This window comes from Rhinoderma darwinii, chromosome 13, assembly GCF_050947455.1.
Source record: "Rhinoderma darwinii isolate aRhiDar2 chromosome 13, aRhiDar2.hap1, whole genome shotgun sequence".
NCBI classification, from domain to species: domain Eukaryota; kingdom Metazoa; phylum Chordata; class Amphibia; order Anura; family Rhinodermatidae; genus Rhinoderma; species Rhinoderma darwinii.
In genome coordinates, this window is record NC_134699.1 from 45,558,664 (window position 1) to 45,585,095 (window position 26,432).

The following is a 26,432-nucleotide window of genomic DNA, read 5'->3' on the forward strand; positions in this document are numbered from 1 at the left end:
GAATAACAGGAAGTGCCTGTGCACGTGTGTCTGGGGCAGTGACGTGCAGAGCGCTGGGAAATGCCGGACTGGTGACCAAGAACGGTTACATTGACCTTTACTTAACCCCTTAGTGACCAGCCCATTTTAGGCCTTAATGACCAAGCTATTTTATTCGTTTTTCTATAGTCGCATTCAAAGAGCTATAACGTTCTTATTTTTTCATCTACATAGCTGTATGAGGACTTGTTTTTTGCGGGATTAGTTGTGCTTTTTAATAGCACCATTTTTGGGTACATATAATTTTTATATTAACTTTTATTAACCTTTTTGGGGGGATTATAAAAAAACTGAAATTCCGCCATTGTTCTATGCGTTTTTAAATTGACGCCGTTCACTATGCGACGTAAATAACATGTTACCTTTATTCTATGAGTCGGTACGATTACGGCGATACCACATATGTAGAGGTTTTTTTATGTTTTACGACTTTTGCACAATAAAAACACTTTTGAACTAAAATTATTTGTTTTTGCATCGTGTCTTTCCAAGAGCCGTAATTTTTTTATTTTTCCATCAATGTAGTGATTTTTTGGGCTTGTTTTCTGCGGGACAAGACGTAGTTTTGAATGGTACTGTTTTGGGGTACATGGGACTTATTGATTCATTTTTATTATGACTTTTTTGGGGGGCAATGGAAAAAAAATTGCAATTTCGCCATAGTTTTTTGCGTTTTTTTTTTTTACGGTGTTCACTTTGCTGTTTAAATTACATATTAACTTTATTAATGGAGTCATTACGGTCGCGGCGATACCACATATGTGTACTTTTTTTTTTTTACACTTTTACTAAATAAAACCACTTTTTATGGAAAAAAATGGTTTTATTTATTTTTTTACTGTACTTTTTATTAATAATCTTTATTTTACTTTGATGACTTATTTTATTAGTCCCACTAGGGGACTTTACTGTGCGATGTTCCGATCGCTGCTATAATGCTCTGTTATACTTCGTATACCAGAGCATTATTGCCCGTCAGTGTAAATCTGACAGGCAATCTGTTAGGACGCGCACTCCCTCTGTAAACAAAGTTAAATGCCGCGGTCGCTATTGACGGCGGCATTTAACGGGTTAAACGGCCGCGATCGAAGTAAACTTCGATCGCGGGCGTTGGAGCAGGAGCTCAGCTGTCATCAGACAGCAGAGCACCGGCTCCTGCCTGCACGGGAGACCCGTGCAGGACTTAGACTAGGCTGACGTGAAAAGGCGTCAGCCTAGCCTAAAGCCCATTAGTGAATCACGTAAAAAGGCGTATTAGTGGTCACTAAGGGGTTAAAGAGGCTCTGTCACCAGATTTTGCAACCCCTATCTGCTATTGCAGCAGATAGGCGCTGCAATGTAGATTACAGTAACGTTTTTATTTTAAAAAAACGAGCATTTTTGGCCAAGTTATGACCATTTTTGTAGTTATGCAAATGAGGCTTGCAAAAGTCCAAGTGGGTGTGTTTAAAAGTAAAAGTCCAAGTGGGCGTGTATTATGTGCGTACATCGGGGCGTTTTTAATACTTTCACTAGCTGGGCGCTCTGATGAGAAGTAACATCCTCTTCTCTTCAGAACGCCCAGCTTGTGACAGTGCAGATCTGTGACGTCACTCACAGGTCCTGCATCGTGACGGCCACATCGGCACCAGAGGCTACAGTTGATTCTGCAGCAGCATCAGCGTTTGCAGGTAAGTCGATCTTACCTGCAAACGCTGATGCTGCTGCAGAATCAACTGTAGCCTCTGCTGCCGTCACGATGCAGGACCTGTGAGTGACGTCACAGATCTGCACTGTCACAAGCTGGGCGTTCTGAAGAGAAGAGGATGTTACTTCTCTTCACAGCGCCCAGCTAGTAAAAGTATTAAAAACGCCCCGATGTACGCACATAATACACGCCCACTTGGACTTTTACTTTTAAACACACCCACTTGGACTTTTGCAAGCCTCATTTGCAGAATTACAAAAATGGTCATAACTTGGCCAAAAATGCTCGTTTTTTAAAAATAAAAACGTTACTGTAATCTACATTGCAGCGCCTATCTGCTGTAATAGCAGATAGGGGCTGCAAAATCTGGTGACAGAGCCTCTTTAAATAAAGTTGCACAGCTTTAACCCCTTCCCGCCGCAGCCCTTTTCCAGATTTTAATTTTCGTTTTTTCCTCCCCACCTTCCAAAAGCTATAACTTTTTTATATTTCCGTCGATATAGTCCTATAAGGGCTTGATTTTTGCGGGACGAGTTGTAGTTTTTCGTAGCGCCATTTATTTTGCCATATAATGTACTAGGAAACGGGAAAAAAATTATTTGTGGGGTAGAAAATGAAAAACACAGCGATTCCTCCATGGTTTTTTGCGCACCGTTTTTATGGAATTCACTGTGCAATTAAAACAACATGTTAACTTTATTCTGTGGGTCAATATGATTATGGTGATACCAAATATATATATAGTTTTTTCTATATTTTACAAGTAAAAACGTAAGTGTAAAAAAGAAAATATATTTTGTGTCGTCTGAATTTTTATTTATCATAAACTTTTAATAAACTCTTTTAAACTTTTTTTATTAGTCCCACTAGGGACTTCACTATGCGATCATCCAATCGCTTTTATAATACACTGCAATACTTCTGTGTAGCAGTGCATTACGTACGGCCTGTCGGTGTAAAAAGGACAGGCATCTGATATGGACATGGAAACATATATTTTAAAGGGGTATTTCCATCTTGGTTACCTGAAGTTTAAATAGTTGCTCTAAGTTCCAAGCTGCAATCTTCATTCCTTCATTCGTTTTCAGACGCCCTGACATTCTGTTTGGAACATGCTCCTAGTTTCAGACGGTTCTCATGTGAGCATGTCCCTCCCAGTAATACATGATGGATGTAAGTTCTGTGTGTCCAGGATGATTCTGCCTTCACTAGCTCGCATGTATCAGCACAGCTTCATTTCTGTACTGCTGTCCCCCTTCTACAGCCCTGGAGTTATCTCTTCTCCCCTGTGCTGACTCATACACTGATGCTGAGGAGTGTTGCCCCCTTCCTTCCCTTACACAGATCTACAGCCTGTGCGGTCCCCCCTCCTGTGCTTTCATTCCTATCCACACTGATACAATACAGCCTGTGTGATCTGCCCTCGCTGAGGACTTTGATGCTTCTCCCCCCCCACTGATCTGCTAAGTCCAACCTTGGAGCTGACACTCAGAATCAGCAGCACAGCCTACGATGTACAGACTCTACAGCATTACAATGGTGGGACATTTTTAATGACTTTAAAATGGGATTTTTTTTATTTATTAACTTTATCATCACAGTCAAGATTACAATGAAAGCTGGAAGCCGATAACAGGGTCACACCATTGACAATGGTAAAGGACATAGCTCAGCTCCTCTTCCCAGCACAGTGACCTGCTCACGTCCGAGAGTGGGCAAACAGCTCTTACCCATAGAAGTCAATAGGTCATTTTCTTATGTAATGTGCTTGCTATAAAGCAAATCTCTGGAATAGCTGTTGCCACAGTTTGGGAGACATGACTGCCCACATAATGAAGCAAAGAAAATAGAATAAAAGGAATATAAAATCAGAAAACAAAATTAGAAAAAGAACCATATGTTTCAGTATAGATTTGAATTGCGTTATAACAGAAATATCTACTGTAATTTTTCGGACTATTAGACGCACCCAGGTTTTAGGCAACTGAAAATAGGAAAAATTATTTCATATTTTACGGGACGAGCTGTGGTTTTTATTGGCACCATGTTTTGTGGTACATACGATTAATTTGTATCACTTTTTAGTTATTTTTTTTTTTAGCGCTAAGGCAACCAAAAAACAACAATAGTGTTTTTAATTTAAATTTTTTTTTTCACACATTTTATTAGTTCCCCTAGGGGCTGTGAGCCAGTGATTGTTAGATCACTGGTACAATACACTGCAATACAAACGTATTGAAGTATATTGTCATTTTTAAAGGCCTCTGCTAAGCCCTGCCGGAGGCATGGCTTAGCAGAGGCAGACCTGGGGGTGTTGTGGGGGAGGGAGCAATGGGCTGTCAGAGGGGGCAGTCCCCCTCCTTATTTTTTAAATGCTGCAGTCGCTATTGACCACGGCTTTTAAAGACACTGCAGGTGTCAGCTGTGTTTTACAGCTGACACGCTGCTCTAACAGCCAGGAACAGCAATCACAGTTCCTGGCCGTTTAAGGCCCCATGCACACAAACGTGCTTTTGCGGCCGCAATTCCCCCGAAAATCCACGGGAGAATTGCGGCCCCATTCATTTCTATGGGGCCATGCACACGACAGTAGTTTTTACGGTCCATGCATGCCCCCGGAGCCCGCACCGCAGAAAGAACGGACCTGTCTTATTACGGCCGTCTTCTGCGGTCCGGGCTCATTGACAATAATGGTCGCGGCCATGTGCATGGCCCGCGATTTGCAGGCGGCTTGCGGCTGACAGTCCGCTGCCGGCCGACCCGAAAATCACGGCCGTGCACATGGCTACATTCGTGTGCATGAGGCTTAACTACTTAAAGAGAGCCTTTCACCTGCCCATACGTGTGCAGCTGAGTGCAGCATGTAATGGGCATGCGCGCTCTCCTCCCTCTAGCTCTTACACTGTTCGTAGCAGCGACACGCCCCCTTGCCAGTTCGGTAGACAAGTACAAGATTGATTTCTGCCGACAGCTGAAGAGTGAGAGCGTGAGAGCGTGCGCGCGTACACGCTCTCCTCTCTCCAGCTCTTGCTATAACACTGTCCGTAGCTGATTGGACAGTGTCGCAGCCATAGTAACGCACCCCCATGCCATTACACGCCTCATTAACAGTTCAGGGGGTTAGTTAAATATCGGGCGCCAAATATAACAGCACCGCTATCTACATAACGGAGGAGGGTAGAAAAAAAATGCTTATTTTCGTCCGTTTTTGGGCCGGAAAATCGGAAGAAGAACGCCTCCAAACATCTGCCCAGTGATTCCAATGGGAAAAACTGCGTTCTGTTCCGATGGGGCGTTTTTTTACGCGGCCGTTTTGATAAACGGCCGCGTTAAAAAACGCCCGTAAGAAAAAAGTGCATGTCGCTTCTTGAGCTGTTTATGGAGCCGTTTTTCATTGACTCTATAGAAAAACAGCCGTAAAAAACGTTGCGAAAAATGCTAGTTGATTAAAAAATGACTGAAAATCAGGAGCTGTTTTCCCTTGAAAACAGCTCCGTGTTTTCAGAAATTTTTTGCTAAGCGTGTGAACATACCCTTAAGACAGAAATGTACCTTCTTCCCCAAATTCTTTTTTTTATCGAAGACAGATCATGACGCTAATGACAGCTATGTAATTGAGGGTCATACTTTAGGAATAAGTTGACCTGGGTTTTTCATTTTTTTTCACATTTTTTTAAAAATTAACTTTATTAAACTTTTTTTTCACTTTTTTACTAGTCCCACTAGGGGACTATAATATGCGATTCTGCGAACGCATTTATAATACACTGCAATACTTTTGTATTGCAGTGTATTACTGCCTGTCCGTTTAACACGGACAGGCATCTGCTAGGTCATGCCTGCGGCATGATCTAGCAGGCATTCACTCCAGGCAGACCTGGGGGCCTTTATTAGACCCCCGGCTGCCATTGGAGACACAGACACTCGGCGATCTTATCGCCGAGTGTCGGTGGGGGAGAGAGAGAGCTCCCTCCCTCTCTCCTAAACCACTCAGATGTGGTGCTCGCTATTCAGCACCGCATCTGAGGGGTTAAACGGGCGAGATCGATACTAATATCGATCTCACCCGGCAGAGCAGGGACTCTCCCAGCCCTCAGCTGCCTCTGGCAGCTGAAAGCAGGGAGATTTGACAGCTCCCTGCTCTGTTAACTTATTCCGATGCCGCGACGTAAAAAGTCTATGGCATCGGAATAAGGCCCGTTAGTGACCGACGTAGAAACATGATGGGCCGATCACTAACGGGTTAAAGGAGTTGTCTCATACAGGCCTACCCCTTCCATATGCCCGGTTAGTGGATATGAACATCATAGAGGGGGGTCTACCATTCAGGACTCACCTCTATGTGCCAGAGCAGACAGCTGCTAACAAAGTGGTTCTGGTGGAACTAGCCCGTCCATGTATTATGTTGTTGGCTATTCATTTGAATGGTCATCATGTAATACTACATGGCCCCAGAGATTTCTAATGCTGGATCTGTGGTGAACAGCTAATTATCGGGCCAGCTTCTATTAAAAAGGGGTTGTTTACAAGAGAAAACCCCTTCAGCTTTTCCCCTTACAAAATGCTTTACTATTAAAAAAAATAAATAAAGTTACACATATTTGGTATCGCCGCGTCCGTAACGACCCCGACTATAAATCTATTACATTATTTAACCCGCACGGTGAACGCCGTAAAAAATGTAATAAAAAACTATGGAAAAATTGCTGTTTTCTGTGAATACTGACTTTAAAAAAATGTGATAAAAAGTGATCAAAAAGTCGCATCTACTCCAAAATGGTACCAATAAAAACTACAAGTCGTCCCGCAAAAAAAAAACCCTCATACAACTGCATCGGCGAAAAAATAAAAACGTTACGGCTCTTCAAATATGGAGACACTAAAACAAATCATTTTGAAAAAAAAGCATTTTTACTGTGTAAAAGTAGTAAAACATACAAAAACAATACAAATTTGGTATCGTTGCAATCGTAACAACCCGCTGAATAAAGTTATTGTGTTATTTATACCACATGGTAAACGGCATAGATTTAAGACGCGAAAAAGAGTGGCGACATTTCAGGTTTTTTTCTATTTCCCCCCAAATAAAAGTTCATAAAAGTTAATCAATAAATAATATGTCCCCCAAAATGGTGCTATTAAAAAATACAACTTGTCCCGCAAAAAACAAGACCTTATACAGCTATGTCGACGCAAAAATAAAAAGGTTATAGCTCTTGGAATGCGACGATGGAAAAACTTAAAAAATAGCCTGGTCATTAAGGTCTAAAATAGGCTGGTCATTAAGGGGTTAATTACTCCATGTAAACACTGCACTACAGAATAGTGCATGGCAATAAATGGATGGATCAGGTTATTCATTAAAGTCTTACAAACTTATAGCAAATCATTTAAATCTTCTGTTGCAGCTTCCATTGCACCATTTGGGATAGCACGGATAGTGACATTTGTGTTTTCTCCAATCCAGAAAACTGGGAATACCTTCTCACAGAAGAGGCAGGAGAAGGAATGCAGGAGCTGCAGGCTACCGTCCTCTACACCATAGAAAGCAATTCTGCCAGCTGTCATGTCAAGATGAATGCCAATCTCTGTGAACGTTAATAAATGAAGCTTTGTTTCTTTGTTGTTATGCCAAACAGAGTGGTGCATGCTACGCAGTTGCAGGCTCCATGAATAACTGTTCCTTCCAATAATATTTTCTCGTTCATTAGTACGTTTCAAGGAGCCATATGCTACTCCTAATTCAACAAAAAAGTCGGATATACCAACCTCCCAGTAGTGACTTCCCTCAGAGAATCCTTCAGTACACATCACCTGCCAAGTCTGAAATCTGTTTGGGGAATCCTGCACATTATTCCTCCGGAGCTGTAATTTGTGTGTGGCCTTGCAGTTCTCATGTGAAATTGCTATATATCGGCTGGCGGTCTCAGAGTCGAATTTCAGGTTATGGTAATCTGTGAATCAAACCAAATAAATATCAGAGCCGAGTGTTCATATATGGCTTAAAGTTACAACACAAAAAAGATTGGTCAGCATATTCTAACAAAATGAAAAACGTGCAGGTGCAAGTGCACTGTGACTGCAAACATTACATGTAAAGAAGAAAACTTTGCAACAGCACTCTGCGAACGCTAAGACTACCTAATACACTATATTTACTGCTATGTCTACTTACAAAAGTTCTTAGCGCATGTTTTGATCAAATGGAATGAGCCCACCTGCCACGACAAGGCGACCTCTTTTAAGTGGGTCCCTAACCTGAAAATACACCTCTGTTCTGTGTCTAAGCCTGCAGAACGTACTCTAACTAAAAGCACCCTTGGGCAAAATGGGATGAGTGCACAATCAAAAATGGAGGCAGTTACCACCCCAATATACAACATGGAGGTAGTCACAGTGTATTTGCACCTGCACATTTTTCCTTTTGTTAGAATGTGCTGACCAATCTTTCTTGTGTTGCATGTTGTGTATTGGGGTAGTGAATATGGGGGTGGTGACTGCCTCCATGTTTGATGTAATTAGAGTAAAGCTGGTTTCTACCTACTCAGAGTATATTCTTCAGGTTTAAACCCAGAACCAGAGGTGTATTTTCAGGTTAGGGACCCACTTAACCCCCATCCGCACGAGTCAATAACTATCCGTCGCTGATTTTGGCTATTAACCCCTAGAATGCGGCGACCGGTTGCAATGGCCACATTTTAGGGGTTTCTAGCATATCGGCAGACCCCAGTCTGAAATCTCGGCGTTTGCCGATAGTTAGCATGGCAAACAGAGGCCAAACAATGGCCTCCATGTCTGCCATGGACGGAAGCCCATCTGGACCAACCTCTGGCTGGTCCTGATGGGCTTCCTGTCAGAGTGACAAGAAGTCACTGTGTCGTTCCCGATGCACACTGTCGGCGACAAGGTGTGCATTGGGAAGTCAGCTGTCCCCGACAGCTGACACTCCAGTTTTGCTGATCAGCGGCTTATCGCGGCTGATTTTGGCAATTAACCCCTTAAATGCGGCCGCATTTAGGGGGTTTGTAGCACATCGGCAGCCCCCATGCAATTGTGGGGGTTGCTGATGCTTGTGATGGCATCCGGAGGCCAGACAACGACCTCCGGGTCTCTGGCTGGTGCTCATAGACTTACTGTCAGAGTGACTGTGACGTCACACTGACAGTTGGAATACATTATACTACCTAGGTAGCGTAATGTATTCTAGCAGCAATCAGAGCTGCAGGTAAAAAAATAAAGTGTAAAAAGTTAATAAAAATGTTTTATAAAAGCGTTAAAATAAGTGTTTTTTTCCCTATAATAAGTCTTTTATTATAGGAAAAAAATTAAACCACTAAAAAAAAGTACACATATTTGGTATCACCGCGTTCTTAACGACCCAAACTCTAGAACTATAATGTTATTTTTCCAGCACGGTGAACACCGCAACCAAAATAAATGAAAAACTATGCCAGCATCACTATTTTTTGGTCACCACCCCTCCCAAGATATAGAATATAAAGTTATCAAAAAGTCGCATGTACCCCAAAATAGTACCAAATAAAAACGAACACCCTCCCGCAAAAAACAAGACCTCCCACAGCTTTTTTGACTAAAAAATAAAAAAGTTATGGCTTTCAGAATATGGTGACAGAAAATAATTTTATAGAAAAATAAAATCCCACCTGTGGAGAAACGGTGGGTTTCGGTGGGAAAAGCCAGCCGAGCGACTATCTGGTCAGGCAAGTGAGGCGGGGGGAGAGGAGTAGATAAGGGGCTGGTCAGTTGTCTGGAGGAGAAGAACAAGGATATTGGACTTGCCTTAAGACCGAAAAATGGAGCAGAAGCAGTGGACCCAGGAGCCGATCCAGTTCAGGGTGGAGGCAGACGAAGTGGAGCGGCCCAGACGCAAGATTGTGGTCCCCAGAAGATACTGGGACAGAGGCAGGCCCAGTAAACGCTTCTTAGATAGGCGGGTTCATCTTCCCATTCCCGGGTTCTTCCCACTGCATTATGCAGCGATAGCGGGGCTTTAGAGGTAAGCAGCCCCCTTTCTAGGTGAGACGAGAATGGTGACGTTAAGGAAATTGCAGAAAAAGCGTGGTGAACAGCAGCACACGTCTCCTAAGTTTCAATCAATATGTTCTTTTATTGGTCAAACATCCAGTAAAAAAATGGCAACGTTTAGACCCGTGGCAAGTGGAGGGTCTTTCTCAAGCCTAGGCCAATAAAAGAACATATTGATTGAAACTTGGGAGACGTGTGCTGCTGTTCACCACGCTTTTTCTGAGGATTACATTATGTCAGACTGGGTTTGTCTGATTTTACAGCGTGACACCGCTCCTGATAACGGGATTTGCGCTGCTTCAAATATTGTATTTTTTGGGTTAAGGAAATTGCAGTCATTACTGGGTTCTTTGAATTTTGCATTTAGGGTGATACCTATGGGTGAGGTGTAGGAGACTGCAGATGAGTACAGCAAAAGTGAAGAAGCCGCACCACAAGGTGAAAATGACAGAGAAGTTGAGGGAGGATTTGGCAGTGTGGGAAAAGTTGCTGAAGGGCTCAATGGTGTGAGAGTGTGGCTAGACGAGGCATTTTCTAACCAAGTGCTCAGGTTGTTAATGGATGCCACTGGATCGGTGGGTTTTGAAGCCTTTTTTGGGGAAAATGGTGTGCAGGGGTGTTACTGGATGTATGGCAGGAAAAGGGCTGGCCGAAGAATTTGATACTATTGTTTTTTTTTCCCATAGTTGTGGAAGTGGAGTTGTGGAAAGATGAGCTGCGGGATAGATGGAAAGTGTTTTGGACAGACAACATGAGTGGTGGGGGCAATTAACAACTTGTCAAGCAGTTCAAAGCCAGTGCTGGGCCTGTTTAGACACTTGGTATTGTTGTGCATGAAATATAACATCAATTTTAGGGCTGAGCATGTACCAGGGGTAAACAATCAAATCGTGGATGCCCTCTCCAGGGGGAAGTGGGAAATTTAATTTTGCTTAGTGCCCAATGCACAGAAAATGAATATGTGTGTACTAACCATCTCTGGCAGATTATGGCCCAATTTTAGAGCAGCTCATTGAAAATTCATTGGCGCCTAACACCTGGCGGACATACAGAAGGGCATGGACAAAAAGGGAGGGATTCATCAGCAGCCAGCAGTTTGGGAACACGGTATGAAGCATGTGGAAAAAAATGCTTGGTAAGTTGGAATGGGAAGGAGCGCCAAAAGGTAAGGCCATGACCATGGTGGTGGCAGTCTCATTCTTCACGAAGTTAAGAGCGGAAGAGGATCCCACGAGGGCGTTTATAGTGAGAAGAGTGCTGAAAGGATGGGCTAGGAGTGAGATCAGAAGAAAAGATCAGAGGGAACCAGTGGACTCGACACAGCTGAATGAACTGATTAAAGCACTGGGGAAAATATGTAAGAGCAGGCGGAAGCAAGGTTTTTCCAGACCGCGTTCGTGTTAGCGTTCGCAGGGGCGTTCGGGATAGGGGAGATAGTGTCGTCTAAGTAAAAAGGGGGGTGGCCTTTTGTTAGAGAAAGTAAGGTTAACGGGGAAGGGCGGTGGTGTGTTTCATACAAAAGTCTAAGACCGATCAGAAGGGAGTCGGTACCTGGATAACAATGAAGGCAGGGGAAGGGGACTTGTGCCCAGTCTAATATGTACAGAGGTACTCGGGTACAGGGCTGGGGATTTTTCTGAGACATAAAGATGGGATGGCTTTATCCAGGTTCCAGTTTTGTGAGGTTTTAAGGAAGGCCGCTGAGAGGGTAGGGATGGACAGTAGGAAAATAGGGTGCCACTCGTTTCGCATAAAGGCAGCGTCAGAGGCAGCGGCAATGGGGCAGGGAGCAGAAGTAATGAGTTTGGGAAGTTGGAAATCTAAGGCATTCCAGAGGTATGTTCGACCAATACTGAACCAATACAAACAATAATTGTTTTGTCTACTGCAGGGTGTAAGAACGTTTGGATCGTGGGTCATTCCATTGTGTACTGGGCTGCTGAGAAAGCGAAATGAGACCATACGGCCTGCAACTGGGAATGTCGGCAAGCAGGATTAAAACAAGTTGGAATGGAAAGAAGGGTCTTTGGTGATCACAGATGAAGCGGCTCATTGAGGAGATGACAGCATCCCGGATGCTATGATGCTACATGTAGGCGGCAACGACCTCACAAGCTCAAAGTTATTGGATTTGTTTGGGAAATTAAGACGGCGGTGGTGGAATGTTAACAAGGTGGCCGGATGTGAAGGTCTTTTGGTTGGAAACCAAACGTTGAAGAGTATGGAGACAAGCAAAGTCTACAGTGGCCATCGAGAAAGTGAGGAAGATGGTGAACAAAGTGATGAGAGACTTTATGGTGAAATGTGGTGGGACGTTTATGCGTCACGATAACATAGAGTTCAGCTGCGAAGGACTGTACAGGTCAGAGGGGCGCACCTGTCAGACATAGGTTTGGAAATTTTTAATAACACACTGCAGGAACACAGAGAGATGGGGGGTAGGTGTTTAGGGTTGGGGGAAAAAGAAGTAGAGTGCAGTGGGGGGATCCCTACTTTTCGGTGGTGGATCACGACACTGCGCTCTGAGAAGGGCAGATTGATTTGGTTGGCCACAGCGAGCAAGCCACGAGCTGTACTGCAGGGCAAACTTGCTGTCACGTTAGGTACGTGGACCCACTGGACCGTACTGCCTTATTTGGTGTGTTACAAGAGCAGAGAAGTGGTCAGGATTCTGAATACACATCACGTCCTGGCTGGAGGTAATGTATATTCATTGTCAGGACACTGCAGTAATGTTAGTGTTTGTGTATGTGGCTGCACATAGCGATATAGCTATATCGCTATGTGCAGAGTAAATGAATGGAGAGAAGTGTATGACGCTGATTGGTCACTGATTAGTCAGTGTCATACACTTCTCTCCACAACGCCCACTTGGTCAAAAAGTAAAACACGCCCAGTTGTCCATTGAGAAACTCATTAGCATAAAGCTGAAATAGGTCATAACTCCGTCAAACATGATCGTTTTCTAAATAAAAAACACTGCTGTAATCTACATTCCTTTGAAATCCACACTTTCACGCTAAAGTGATCTTTGATTCCGCCTGTTGCAGTGAGATGTCGGCTATATAACACAGCCGTCACCCACTGAGTATAGAGCGAGCTCAGCCCGTGAGCACCCTCCATACTGACATTTCAGTACTAGTACGTCGGATGTCGCTAAGGCAATGTTTTCCAACCAACACTGGGTTTTCTTGGAACCAGGTCAGAGGTTCCCCCAGAAGACAGTAAGGGTATGTGCACACACACTAATTACGTCCGTAATTGACGGACATATTTCGGCCGCAAGTCCCGGACCGAACACAGTGCATTGAGCCGGGCTCCTAGCATCATACTTATGTACGATGCTAGGAGTCCCTGCCTCGCTGCAGGACAACTGTCCCGTACTGTAATCATGTTTTCAGTACGGGACAGTAGTTCCACGGAGAGGCAGGGACTCCTAGCATCGTATATAACTATGATGCTAGGAGCCTGGCTCCCTGCACTGAGTTCGGTCCACTACTTGCGGCCGAAATACGTCCGTCAATTACGGACGTAATTAGTGTGTGTGCACATACCCTAAGAGCTGTTAGAGTCGATTAACACTATGTTTGCAGTGTACGTCGGTAGTACAGGTAGGCCACTTATTAAGTCCTTTCCTCTGTATATGTTGGAGGCTGCTGGTTTGCTCTGACAAGAGCAGCCTCCAGACTCACAGAGCTTCTAAATTATTCTGGTAGATAGTCCTTATATTAATTTCACTGCTCCAACATGTTCAACCAGCCTTTTTTACTGGCTCTTCAGGGAGCAAACAGGTAGCATAATCGGACAGTTTTGATAATGGCAAGCATAATGTAAAAAATAAAAAAATTGGGTATCGCCGCGTCCGTAAAAGTCTGAACTATTACAATATACCATTATTTAACGCGAGTAAAAAAAAATAGTATTTGAAAACACCAGAAAGGTTGTTTTATGGTCACCTTAGCGCTGAAATTTTTTTTTTATAAAACGTTATAAAAAAAATCGTATGCACCAAAAAATGATACCAGTAAAAACTACTCGTCCAGCAAAAAATAAGCCCTCACACCGCTCAATCAACAGAAAAATAAAAAAAGTTATGGCTCTCAGAATGTGGTGAAACAGATTTTATTTTTTTTAACAAATAGATTTTTCTTTGTAAAAGTAGTAAAATATTAAAAAAACCTAAATAAATTTGGTATCACCGTAATCGTATTAAGCTGCAGAATAAAGTTACGTTGTCTTTTGTATCGCATGGTGAAAGCCGTAAAAACAAAACCCAAAAAAACAAAAGGAGGAATTTAAATTTTTTCCAAAAGCACTCCACAAAGATTTTTTTTCCCATTTCCCGGTACATTATATGGTACTTTAAATGGTGCCAATAGAAACTGCAACTCCTCTGGCAAAAAGTAAGCCTTCATACCACGCTATTATAGGAAAAATAAAACCGTTATGGCTCTTGGAAGGTGGGGAGTGAAAAACTAAAATGTAAAAGTGAAAAATGTATAGGCAGTTTAAAGGGTTAAAACACAACTTTCACTGCAAAATTTACAAAACAGTAATAGGTCACATGTCAAAAGTTGATTTGTGAAAATTGTAAAAGTATACAAACCTTCTTATATAAGAGGGCTAATGATTTGTGTGCTTTAAAATTGATACCTTTTTCACCGAACAGGCTGGGGAGTAAAGGTACTTTTACACCGGTCACGTTTGGCCGGTTCAACGAGCGCCGATCAACGTGACAGCTCATTGATTGGCGCTCGTTTGCTCCGTTCACGAGGAGCTAGTATGGGGACGAGCGCTCGTTACTCTGATTGCTCGTCCCCATACATTTGTATCGTATCGGCAGCGAAAATATTTTACACATTTAAAACGATACGATCAGTTGATCATCTGCTGATTGCTGCTCTGTTTACACAGGCCAATTATCGGGAATGAGCTTTCTTTGAACGGTCGTTTGCCCGATAATTGGCTGGTGTAAAAGGGCCTTATGTTTTCTTTATTACCTAGGAAATTGGTGTCAGAAAACTTATGATTACCTTCCGCAGTTAATGCATGCAGCCTAAACATAGATCTATATCTATAGAAGTAGCACTACTGAATAGATTGGGGAAGATTTATCAATGCAATTAGGTCATATTAAATATACCCCCCTCCTAAATTGGTCTCGAGACTAATTTAAATTTTATTTTGTGCTAGTAAAGGATGCGTGGCCGTTAATAGCAACTGATTTATAGAGAAAAGCGGTAATGAACAATCACAGGTAAAACTAGGTTGCATGTCACATTGGGTAATATTGCACATGCCGCACCACTATTTCACACTGGTCTTCGGTGGAGCATAAAAATGTGCCCCGCTGACAGATAATACATTACCTTTACAAAGTTGTGCTCTAAGGGCACTGATTCTTGTAGGTGCTCTGTGTATAGGTGTTTTCTGTTCACTCAAAGAGGTGTAATTTACAGCAATAGCAGATGGGATTTCTAAGGTCTCTGTAAAAGAGAGTGACAATCCTGTGTAATCTGATATCAACGTACGCACATCTCTTCTATTATACTGGCCCTCACACCAACCTTCAAGTTTATCTATTGGTATCTCTGGGTGTAGCAAATTAGGAAGTTCCTGCTGAAGTAGCCTGGAGGCTTCAGACAAGACCGTGGTCACTGCTTCCATTTGCAAGTTTCCACAGAGCTGAACATTTGGGGATCCTGGAGCGCCCACGACTGGCGTAAGTTGGTGAAGACCCTGGTACAATAAAATGGTGATTAGTGTAGAATATACAAGACAGGAACGCCTTTCTATACTGATGCAGCAAGTGGTCGGTCAGGCATATAAAGTCTTCTACATACATCTGACCCACGTGAAGGCAAACTCTTCTAACAAAAAATGTCAGTCTTTCCCAGAAAAAACAAATCACATTCCACCTTTCATTGTTCAAGATTGAACTTGATGAACATGTCTTATTTTTTTTCAACCTTAGGCACTATGAGATCAGGTTGGAAAATTAAGCAATCTGATACTTTTTATGTATCGAACCTAATGGGTTTTGGAAAATGTACTTGATTTATATATAAGATAGTCCATACGCATGAAGGTGGCCATACACATCAAACTCGCGTCGGCCAAACCCTCAGATTTTGTGGGACGGCTGACAATCTAATAGGGTTGCACGATACATCCAAATATTGATAATATTGCTATAGGAGACGCGCTAAAAAAGTCTCCACTGAAACTGGCCACGTACTTCCTGCTTATTAGTGGTCGGTGGGTGATGTCATGCAATAGGGGCGTTGCATTGAGACTGACCCCTTAGACATGATTGGTCACTGGAGATGATCCCACAAAGGTGGAGGTGTGGCTATCTGTATAATAGGCTCACTAATGCAGTAAGACACTTGCCACTGTAATTTCCTGAAAACTGTTCCTGAAAGAAAGGCACATTGGTACTCTACCTGACAAGCCGGTGGACATCCGGTAAAATGCCTAGAAGACTGGAGGCTATAATAGGGGATGTCTTAGTAGGACTAGGGAGAGGTTCAACCCTTTAGTGACCAGCTTTTATTAGACCTTAATGACCAGGCTATTTTTTAAGTTTTTCCATTGTCGCATTCCAAGAGCTATAACTTTTTTATTTTCTGCGTCGACATAGCTGTATAAGGTCTTGTTTTTTGCGAGGCAAGTTGTATTTTTTAATAGCATCATTTTTGGGTACCTATAATTAATGATTGACTTTTTTTATTAACTTTTTTTGGGGGGGGGGGGTAATGGAAAAAAAACATACATTTCGCCACTCTTTTTTGCGTCTTAGATTTACGCCATTTATGTGTGGTATAAATAACATAATAACTTTATTCAGCGGGTTGTTCCGATTGTGGCGATACCGAATTTATATAGATTTTGTATGTTTTACTACTTTTACACGATAAAAACACTTTTTTTTCAAAATTATTTATTTTTGTGTCGCCATGTTTTAAGAGCCATAATTGTTTTATTTTTACGCCAATGCAGCTGGACGACTTCTAGTTTTTATTGGTACGCTTTTTGAGTACATGCGACTTTTTAATCACATTTATTTTTAAGGCAGGTTGAACAGAAAACAGCAATTCTGGCATTTATTTATTTTTTACGGCGTTCACCGTGTGGATTAAATAACATAATAGCTTTATAGGTGGGGTTGTCACAGATGCGGCGATACCAAATATGTGTAATGTTTTAACTTTTGTTTCCTTTTTTCATATTAAAGTATTTTATTAGGGAAAAAGTGGGTTTTTCATTTTTTTTTATTTGGAATTTTTATTTATTTATTATTAACTTTATAGAACTTTTTATTTTTAGTCCCACTAGGGGACTTCACTATGCGATCTTGTGATCGCTCTTATAATACACTGCAATACTTCTGTATTTCAGTGTATTATTGCCTTTGTTTGTCCCCCGGCTGCCATAGAAGCCATCGGCACCCTGCGATTGCAATTGCAGGGTGCCGATGGGGTGAAAGAGGGAGCACCCACCCTCCAAAACCACTTGGATGCGGTGCTCAGTATTGAGCGCCGCATCTAAGGGGTTAAACGGGTGAGATCGATGCTGTCTTTAGACCGCCCGACACCCGCTTCAGCCGGCACAAGACACCCGTGCCTAGCTTATGTCACAGCGCCGTGAAAAGGCGGCACTCTGGATAAGTACCCTTAACGGCCGCCGTGAAAAGGCGTTTTGGCGGTCGTTAAGGGGTTAAAGTTGCTCTTCTCAGGGCACTTGGCACCCTATTGTTATGGGCAACTGCTATAATGCTTTAAGTAGGTCTAAATAGGCAACTAAGCCTAATTTATGCATTCAAAGTTACTCAAGCCGACTCCTCGAAAACAAAAAGATCCTGGTCCTAATTGACTAGAGTTTGCTATTAGTGACCAGAGATGTATAGGGACTTACTTTGACACAAATGTAACTATTGTAATTAAGTTGATGTAACAATATTCCATTACTAATACAAGTTAAATCTTAAATAAGCATATAATTCTCCTGTATATGGTACGGATGTAGCCATCTTCATCTTGACTCTGATAACTTGCTGCAACGTGATATCACACAACAAAAGGTATTGAAAAGGTCAAGGTAAAGGACCTTGCCACTGTGTATTTAATGCGTTATAAGTCAAGATAACGACGGCTACATCTGTATTTTGTCAAAATATAATTTGGTCAGATGCGGCTGTACTTCCTCTTGTGTAAGGTAGGTAATATTGGGTGGATATCATTGATTATTGTCCCCTAGGATATTTGGTATTGGCATATCGAGTGGAGGATGTGACAGGCACAAAAGCGGTCCCAACTCATTATTAACACCCATGGTTTTGGAAACAGATGTCCAACAAGCTCATATACAGTAGGTGTGATGGTCAGGTGTTCACATACTTTTGAAAATATAGTCTATGAGTTTATGGTGCTGATATCAAAGTGCGTTAATAAAAAGTTACTATAAATAAATGCGTGTAAAACAAAACCTAAGTTACCACATTACCAGAGCATGTCAAGACCCTTGGGCTCAGCAAATAACTTTACCTCAAGAAATGCAACATCGTCATTTCCTAGCATCACTTTTGCCTCTATCTCATATTTCTTTAGATCCTCCAGATGTCTCTGTAGAAGAAGAATATGCTCGGACGCTTGTGTCGCTGCCGCATTCTTTGCGCAGTTCACGGACTCTATAACAAGGACTTGACTTTCATCCAATGCCTTATGCACCTGATCGAATTTAGCCAATATTCCAGACACCATCATTTCATGAAAGTCCTAGAGAGAAAGTCAATGGAAAGGAAAGTCTTGTAAGAAAGTATTTAGACATTACTGGGCTAGCATTTCTGTAGGACTATAGTTAAGGTACAGTACAGGTACGTGACAGCCGCCAAAGGGAAGTACGGAGCGGGTAACAGGCTGAGCGTGCTCCATACATGACTGCTGCGGGCGAAATCAAAGATCAATTTGATTTGGCCCGTTTAACCACTTAGATGCCATGGTCAATAGTGACCAAGGCATATAAGCCGTAAGGAAGAGGGGGTGCATGCCCTCCCTGCAATGAAATAGCGGGGTGTTGATGGTTGTCATGGCAGCCTGCGGGCCTAATGAAAGTCCCCAGGTCTGCTATCTTTCAGCTCCTATTAAGCCCTGCCTTTGTCTAATGAGGTGGCTTATGATGAGGCTGTAAAAATCACAATATACTGCATTAGTATTGCAGTATATTGCGCCAGTGATCCAACATTCGCTGTTTGACTAATAAAAAAAATACCTAAAAAACTGTTCACGTTTTTTTAATGTACAAAATAAATATTAAAAGTTAAAAAAAAAAAAACCTTTTGCCATTTTTTCCTAAAGCAATGGTAAACCCCCCCAAAAAAACCACGAACATGGCTGGTATCGCCGCATCCGTAAATGCCAGAACGATTGCAATGTAACGTAATTTAACCCACACGGTGAACGCTGTAAAAAAATAAATAATTAAAAGCCAGAATTGCTGTTTTTTGGTACTTTTTAAAATTAAAATAAAAGTGATGAATTCGCATGTACCCCAAAATAGTACCAATAAAACTATGGCTCGCCCCACAAAAAACAAGCCCTCATACCGCTCAATCTAAGAATATATACAAAACGTATGGCTCTCAGAATATGGTGACACAAAACGTATTTATTTTTAACAAATAGTTTTTTCATTGTAAAAGAGGTAAAAAAAAAAAAAAAAACTTAAAAAAAGGAAACTCAAAAACTGATGGCAGGATCGCTGTTTTATGCCCATATCACCCCACAAAGAATGTTTTTTTTTCAGTTTCCCAGTACATTATATGGTAAATTATATGGTGCCATTAAAAACCGCAACTCGTCCCGCAAAAAAAAAAAAGTCCACATGCGGCTATGTCATAAGAAAAATAAAAAAGTTACGGCTTTAGTAAGGCAGATGCTATCAGCGGATGATCTGCTCGGGGACTCCAGTACTGCTGCCTACGTCACTGTCCATATATGGACAGTGACGTTGGCAGAAGTGCTAGAGTCCCCAGGCAGAGCATCAGCTGATGCTCTACTCGGGAACTCCAGCGATAGGAAACCCCAGAATTCACTGACCAAATATGGACGTCGGGAGCAGTGCTGGAGTCCCGAGCAAAGCGCTAGCTGATGCTCTGCTCAGGGACTCCAGCTATAGGCAATGTGACAGCCCCTTGCTGTCATTTTCTTGATAACACGCCGACACAAACAGCACAAGAAGCAAGCCCTCAGTCACGTGGGGTCGTGTCGGCGCGTCATCAATATTAGAAAAGCTACAGGACTTCCGGGAACAATTCACGAGGTTTGAACTGCACGATTTAGTACAGAATTTTTAATTAAAGTATATTAGTACGTTTCTTCTTTTCACATAAATATATTATTGCAATGTCATTTTTGGTCCCCGGATAACCCCTTTAAGTACTGTACCTTAGCCGATAATGGAGGGGACCAATAGGAAACACTTGTATTCTCTGCCTGGTTTGTTTGTTTCTGAATTGCGGAATAAAGATTTTCCGAACACATTATACTACTTATCTGGAACATTTAGTTTGATAAATGTGCCCCACAGATTTTAAATACTCCACTCACAGAGACATATCTCCAAGAAACACATATCTTGTCCCGAACAATAAGCTGATCATGTGGGGTCATGAGCCCCTCAATCAGCTGTAATTAGTGGGGAAAGGGGTTGTTCTTATTTCCTCTGGGGAAAAAAGGCATTACACAGCTCCCAATAACATCAATTAATCGGCCTAATTGGGTCCTCCCTGCTCTGGTTAAAAGGTGGGGTCTCAAACAAAGTACTCCCCTTTATTAAATCCATTGTCTAAATAGGTAGTCTACAACAGACAACCCCTATAAACAAATGTCTTCTGATAAATATAGACGATAACATTGTTTTTAAGCTTGAAACCTCCCACTGATTCCCAAAACAAAGGCACTGTGATCACGTGCCAGAAAATCTCCAACAGAGAACTTGTGATCACGTGCCACAAAATCTCCAACAGAGCACTTGTGATCACGTGCCACAAAAATGTAACCTCATGCATACAATACCTTAATGTCTTTCATTTTACACTTCCATTTTTCGATGTCCTCTTCCATGTGTTTTTGTTGATGGTCACTGGCTAGCAAGTCATTTGAGAGTTTCTTCTATTGTATGGAAAGAGTATGAGGTAATGAATGAACGTTATACAGTGGAAAGAAAGTTTTTACTGACATGCTGGAAAACAAGCTTCATAAAGGGAAAATGTCACACAGGAGTATGGGTATAACAATGAAAGATCGGGAGAATTAATTACATGTGACACATCTAGTACTAGGATTGACTTAAATATGTAGTCTAGCTTGCACAATCCCTTTCTAGATTAGACATTCCCTAAAGACAAGCTCATTGCCACTAGAGGGAGCTCCAGAGATCTCTTTCATAGTGTGCAGCCCTGCTGCTGGTAAAATGACACTGCAGACATTTAGTTATTCTGTTACTTATGTAGCGCAAATATATTCCACAGCGCTGTACAGAAGTTGTCATTACTTGCTGTCCCCAATGGGGCTCACAGTCTAAATTTGCTACCTATATTTTTTGGAGAGTGAAAGGAAACCCATGCAAACACGGGAAGAACATACAAACTCAACAAAGATGTTGTCTTAGTTTAACTGAGCCTCTGTCTGCTGTTCTCTCTTATTTGATGGGAAGAATAGTGCTACATGTAGTGCTATACTATTCCTGTCGAAACGACGGACACCACGATGCGGAAGTAGTGTGCTACCCACCATACTCCTGCCCAGGAATCTGTAGACTGGGTGCACTTAGTAAAGGAAAATTTCTAGGTAAATGTGCACTTTACATATATTTTTACCCTCTGAGCACTTATTGTGTTATAAGTTCATAACATACATAAGTATGCAGGTATAGGGGATGTAGTGATAGCAGTCGCACCCGAGCCCTACTGCGATGAAGACGCAATGGCCACTTCCAAATAAGAGGACACCAGTACGTCATTTCTTTGACGCCATAAAAATTTAGCATATGGGCCCAAAGCTTAGCGTTATGACTCTAAGGCTGGGTTCACACGAGCATGTTAAGTCCGTAATGGACGGAACGTATTTCGGCCGGAAGTCCCGGACCGAACACACTGCAGGGAGCCGGGCTCCTAGCATCATAGTTATGTACGACGCTTGGAGTCCCTGCCTCGCTGCCGGACAACTGTCCCGTACTGTAATCATGTTTTCAGTACGGGACAGTTGTCCGGCAGCGAGGCAGGGACTCCTAGCATCGTACATAACTATGATGCTAGGAGCCCGGCTCCCTGCAGTGCGTTCGGTCCGGGACTTCCGGCCGAAATACGTTCCGTCCATTACGGACGTAACATGGTCGTGTGAACCCAGCCTAAGCATAAATTATGATGGTAGGAAGCAGCAGGGACAAGTATTAGTACGGCAGTGTTTATGGAGTGTAAATAGAACTCAATGTACACACCATGTCTGTACTACTTAGGCTGGGTTCACACGACCTATTTTCAGACGTAAACGAGGCGTATTATGCCTCGTTTTACGTCTGAAAATAGGGCTACAATACGTCGGCAAACATCTGCCCATTCATTTGAATGGGTTTGCCGACGTACTGTGCAGACGACCTGTTATTTACGCGTCGTCGTTTGACAGCTGTCAAACGACGACGCGTAAAAATACAGCCTCGTCAAGAGGTGCAGGACACTTCTTTGGACGTTTTTGGAGCTGTTTTCTCATAGACTCCAATGAAAACAGCTCCAAAAACGGACGTAAAAAACGCCGCGAAAAACGCAGCGAAAAATGCGAGTTGGTCAAAAAACGTCTGAAAAGCAGGGTCTGTTTTCCCTTGAAAACAGCTCTGGATTTTCAGACGTTTTTGGTCACTACGTATGCACATACCCTTACTGTATATAAGGTCATAATAAGTGCTCAGATAGCCCTTACATTCACCCTTCATGTGGGAGATGCATATGTATATTCCAGATCGTAAAGCACTGCAGAATATGTTGGCGCTATATAATTATTAGATAGACAGACATATAAACAGGCTATACTGGCATCTGACTGCTCCAGGCAACTGACCGCAGGAGAGAACAGTCCTTAGGGAAAGATTCTTCATCAGCAACAATATGTATTCTGGACATTCATGTATATCAGAGTGTTTCAGGCCTATACTCATAACTATTGGTCAAAACGTTGTCGCTTGTGTCGCCAGAAGTGTCATAAGGGTATGTTCACACGTAGTGACCAAAAACGTCTGAAAATACGGAGCTGTTTTCAGGCGATAACAGCTCCTGATTTTCAGATGTTTTTGTAGCAACTCGCTTTTTTCGTGGCGTATTTTACGGCCGTTTTTGGAGCTGTTTTTTAATTAAGTCAATGAAAAACGCCTCCAAAAACGTCCCAAGAAGTGACATGCACTTCTTTTTGCGGGCGTCTTTTTACACGCCGTATTTTGACAGCGACGCGTAAAATTACACATCGTGGGAACAGAACATCGTAAAATCCATTGCAGGCAATGGACAGATGTTTGTAGGCGTAAAACGCCCGAATTACGCTTGAAAACACTGCGTGTGAACATACCCTTCCAGTATAATGATCAGTAGTCTATACTAGTATACAGGTAAACAATGGCACCTCTACTGCCCCAGCTGCTCTCACCTTCTCCTCATGACTCAGCTCCTGTATGTCCTGCACTTCATGTTGGCGGCAGCTTGTCAGCAGACACTTACAGCAGATGCAGCGATTGTCGGAGGAGCAGTACAAAATGAGGTCCTGGTGGTGACGCTGGCATAGAGTGGGCGCAGAATTGTGGGCACTGGTGTCTGACTGCACAATGGGCACCAGGGCTCTGCTCCTATCCAGCGCCGTCACGCACTCCACCACTTTACTGAGGCTGACGTTCTTCTGGGGCTCAGGGCGTTGGCTGAACGGGAATCGGCACTCGGGGCAGGTGAAGCATGACATGGTTTCCTCTCGGTCCCAGTGCTCATGAATGCACTTCTGACAGAAGCTGTGCCCGCACGGAAGGGTCAACGGGTTGGCAAACACATCCAGGCAGATGCTGCAGTTCAGGTCGTTTCGCAGGTGGGAGACACGGTCTTCTGCTTCCATGGTTCTGCCTCCAGATACCGGAGAAGAAGAAGAAATGGCCGTAGGGAGCACAAGTGCTGCAGAGTTACAGGAACTGGGCCCAGCACCCGAAATAGAAACTGAAACTTCTCTCTCCTGACAGGAACGAACACGAACGCTCTGGAGGAGGACAGAGAAAAACATTGCTCTTAAAGGCGCACTAACCGTACACTGTAGGCATAAATATAGGGGTAGACGTTACAACTTCACTAAGGCCAGATTCAGACGAACGTGTGCGTTTGGCGCGTGCAAAATACGTGGCGTTTTGCGCGCGCAAATGGCACTTGAAAGCTCCGTGTGCCCTGTTCATATGGATGCGCGGCTGCGTGCTTTTCGCCCAGCCGCCATCATTATGACACTCCGTTTGGATGTTTGTAAACAGAAAAGCACGTGGTGCTTTTCTGTTTACATTCATTCTTTTACTGCTGTTGCACGAATAACGCTCGTCACACGGAAGTGCTTCCATGGGGCATGCGTGATTTTCACGCACCCATTTACTTCAATGGGTGCGTGATGCGCGAAAAACGCCGAAATATAGAACATGTCGCGAGTTTTACGCAGCGGACTCACGCTGCGCAAAACTCACGGACAGTCTGCACTGCCCCATAGACTTGCATAGGTCCGTGCGACCCGCGTGAAAACCATGCGGGCTGCATGTTCGTGTGAATCCGCCCTAAGTATGAGTAAAATGTCACACCTGAGATCACACAGTAGGCATTGTTCACATCTGCGTCAGGGCTCTGTTCATGGGTTCCGTCTGAGCTTTCCGTCAGGGAACCCATGAACAGAACCCAAACTGAAACAATAGGAAACGTCTACTACGGTTCATGAGTTTCCCTGACAGGAAGATCCGAAAGAACCCATGAATGGAGCCCTGACGCAGATGTGAACGAAGCCTAACATCTGTCTGCTCATGTCCCTAACTTTCACCCAAAAACCTTTGTCCCTCTTTTATTCTTAGATGTCCCTCCTGTAGGCCTCATGGACACGACCGTACTTTTCATCTGTAGTTACGGATGAAATTGCGGACCCATTAATTTCTATGGGCCACGGACAACTTTCCGTATATTTACGGATGTGTTTCCATGCCGTAGAAATGATCCGCAAAATATAGAACATGTCCTATTTTTGTCCGCAATTGTGGCACGGACTCCCCATAGAAGTATATGAGGGAGTCAAAATTGGGAATTGCTACGGAGGTGCATCCGTAGCCGTCCGTAATTGCGGAAGTGTTGATATGCGACGGCAGGGGATTTCCCAGGTTGTTTAGGCCTATTACTTTGTTTTTTTGTCTTGTTTTTTTTAAACAGGCAGTGAGGCAAAATCACAGTGGAATACTTGCCGCGACCAATATAGGAGAGTGCTAATTTCAAAGGGGAAAAGCGGTGATGGACATCTTACATTTTTTTTTTATTTATGCACGGAGTATCAGAGGTTCCTCAGTGATGTCATGGCATTTGGTCATAAGTATATAATCATTATTTATTTTTATTTTTGAAGCAGGGGCATTTGCTATGTCACGCAGATACTTGTTTGACATAGCATTCTCCCATCTGTCACATAATTTGATGTTGATCGTTGCGTAGCTAGGGCTCATGTGGACACATAGGGCTATGCTATGTCGCACAGATACCTATGCGTAGCTAAATGTGTCACTAGGGCTAGTTAAATTTTTATTGGCATAGTGCTAACATATTTTCTCTGTATTCAATCATAGAACTAGAGATAGTCTTTAGGATTAGACCCAGATAGAGTCTCCAGTTGCCAGACCCTCCCTCCCTGCCTGCGCAACAGCCTCTGGCATGGGATCCAGAAGTCCCTGCGAACCGACAAGTGACCCTACTAAACCCAGATCAAGAGGCCGCAATCGGGGCGCGGACCGCAGGAGATTGTCCCGACGCGGGGTGTGGACCCACTGGGCCGTACCGCGTAACTTTGATAGCAGCTGGCCAAGCAGATACAAATGCAATGTCTATAGTCCAGAAAGGGTACCTGAGGCAATGTAGACAGTAGCGGTGGATTCAGGCTAAGATGAGGCTCCGACAGTAGGCAGACACCCGGCGGGGAGCAACTCAATAGATGCAGCGGAGGACACAACACGACCCCAACTCTTGACGGCACAGGGCCACGGTAGCACAGGTTACAGGCAGCAGGAACGGGTAACACTGGGAACTGGAAAACACTAGGAGACCATTTGCAATGACAAACTTAGGTAAAAACAACAACGCTCAGGCAAGGATCAAGAAGGCAGAGCCCCTTTTATAGTCCAGCAGCATTCTGGGCTAATTGCAGATATTCTGAAACTGTGTACGCACTGACCCTTTAAGGCCGTGCACGCGCACGCCCTGCGGGAGACAGTGTCCGGACAGGAAATGAGTGCCGGCGTCTCTCAGGAGGGAGATGCCGCCAGGAACTCACTCGTCCATGGCCGTGGCCGTCAGAGGGTAAGTTAGGACGACGGTCCGCGGCCATAGACGTTACAGTATCCCTCCTCTTAC

At 43.3% G+C, this 26,432-nt stretch overlaps 1 protein-coding gene across 2 annotated transcripts; it reads right to left on the minus strand.

Annotated features, from left to right (window-relative positions):
• Positions 1–3,270: 3,270 nt before the first annotated feature.
• Positions 3,271–26,432, minus strand: TRIM65 (tripartite motif containing 65). Of its 2 annotated transcripts, XM_075845856.1 has the most exons (8): positions 25,927–26,432; positions 23,464–24,054; positions 20,848–20,943; positions 18,319–18,549; positions 15,340–15,511; positions 15,142–15,258; positions 7,496–7,680; positions 3,271–3,547 (listed from the first exon to the last, which is right to left on the minus strand). In XM_075845856.1, exons 2-8 carry the CDS (start codon positions 23,914–23,916, stop codon positions 3,482–3,484), a joined length of 1,320 nt encoding a protein of 439 aa, XP_075701971.1. In that variant the 5' UTR covers positions 23,917–24,054; positions 25,927–26,432; the 3' UTR covers positions 3,271–3,481. The 2 variants fall into 2 exon arrangements, with proteins under 2 accessions (XP_075701971.1, XP_075701970.1); XM_075845855.1 differs by having other exon boundaries at positions 3,271–7,680.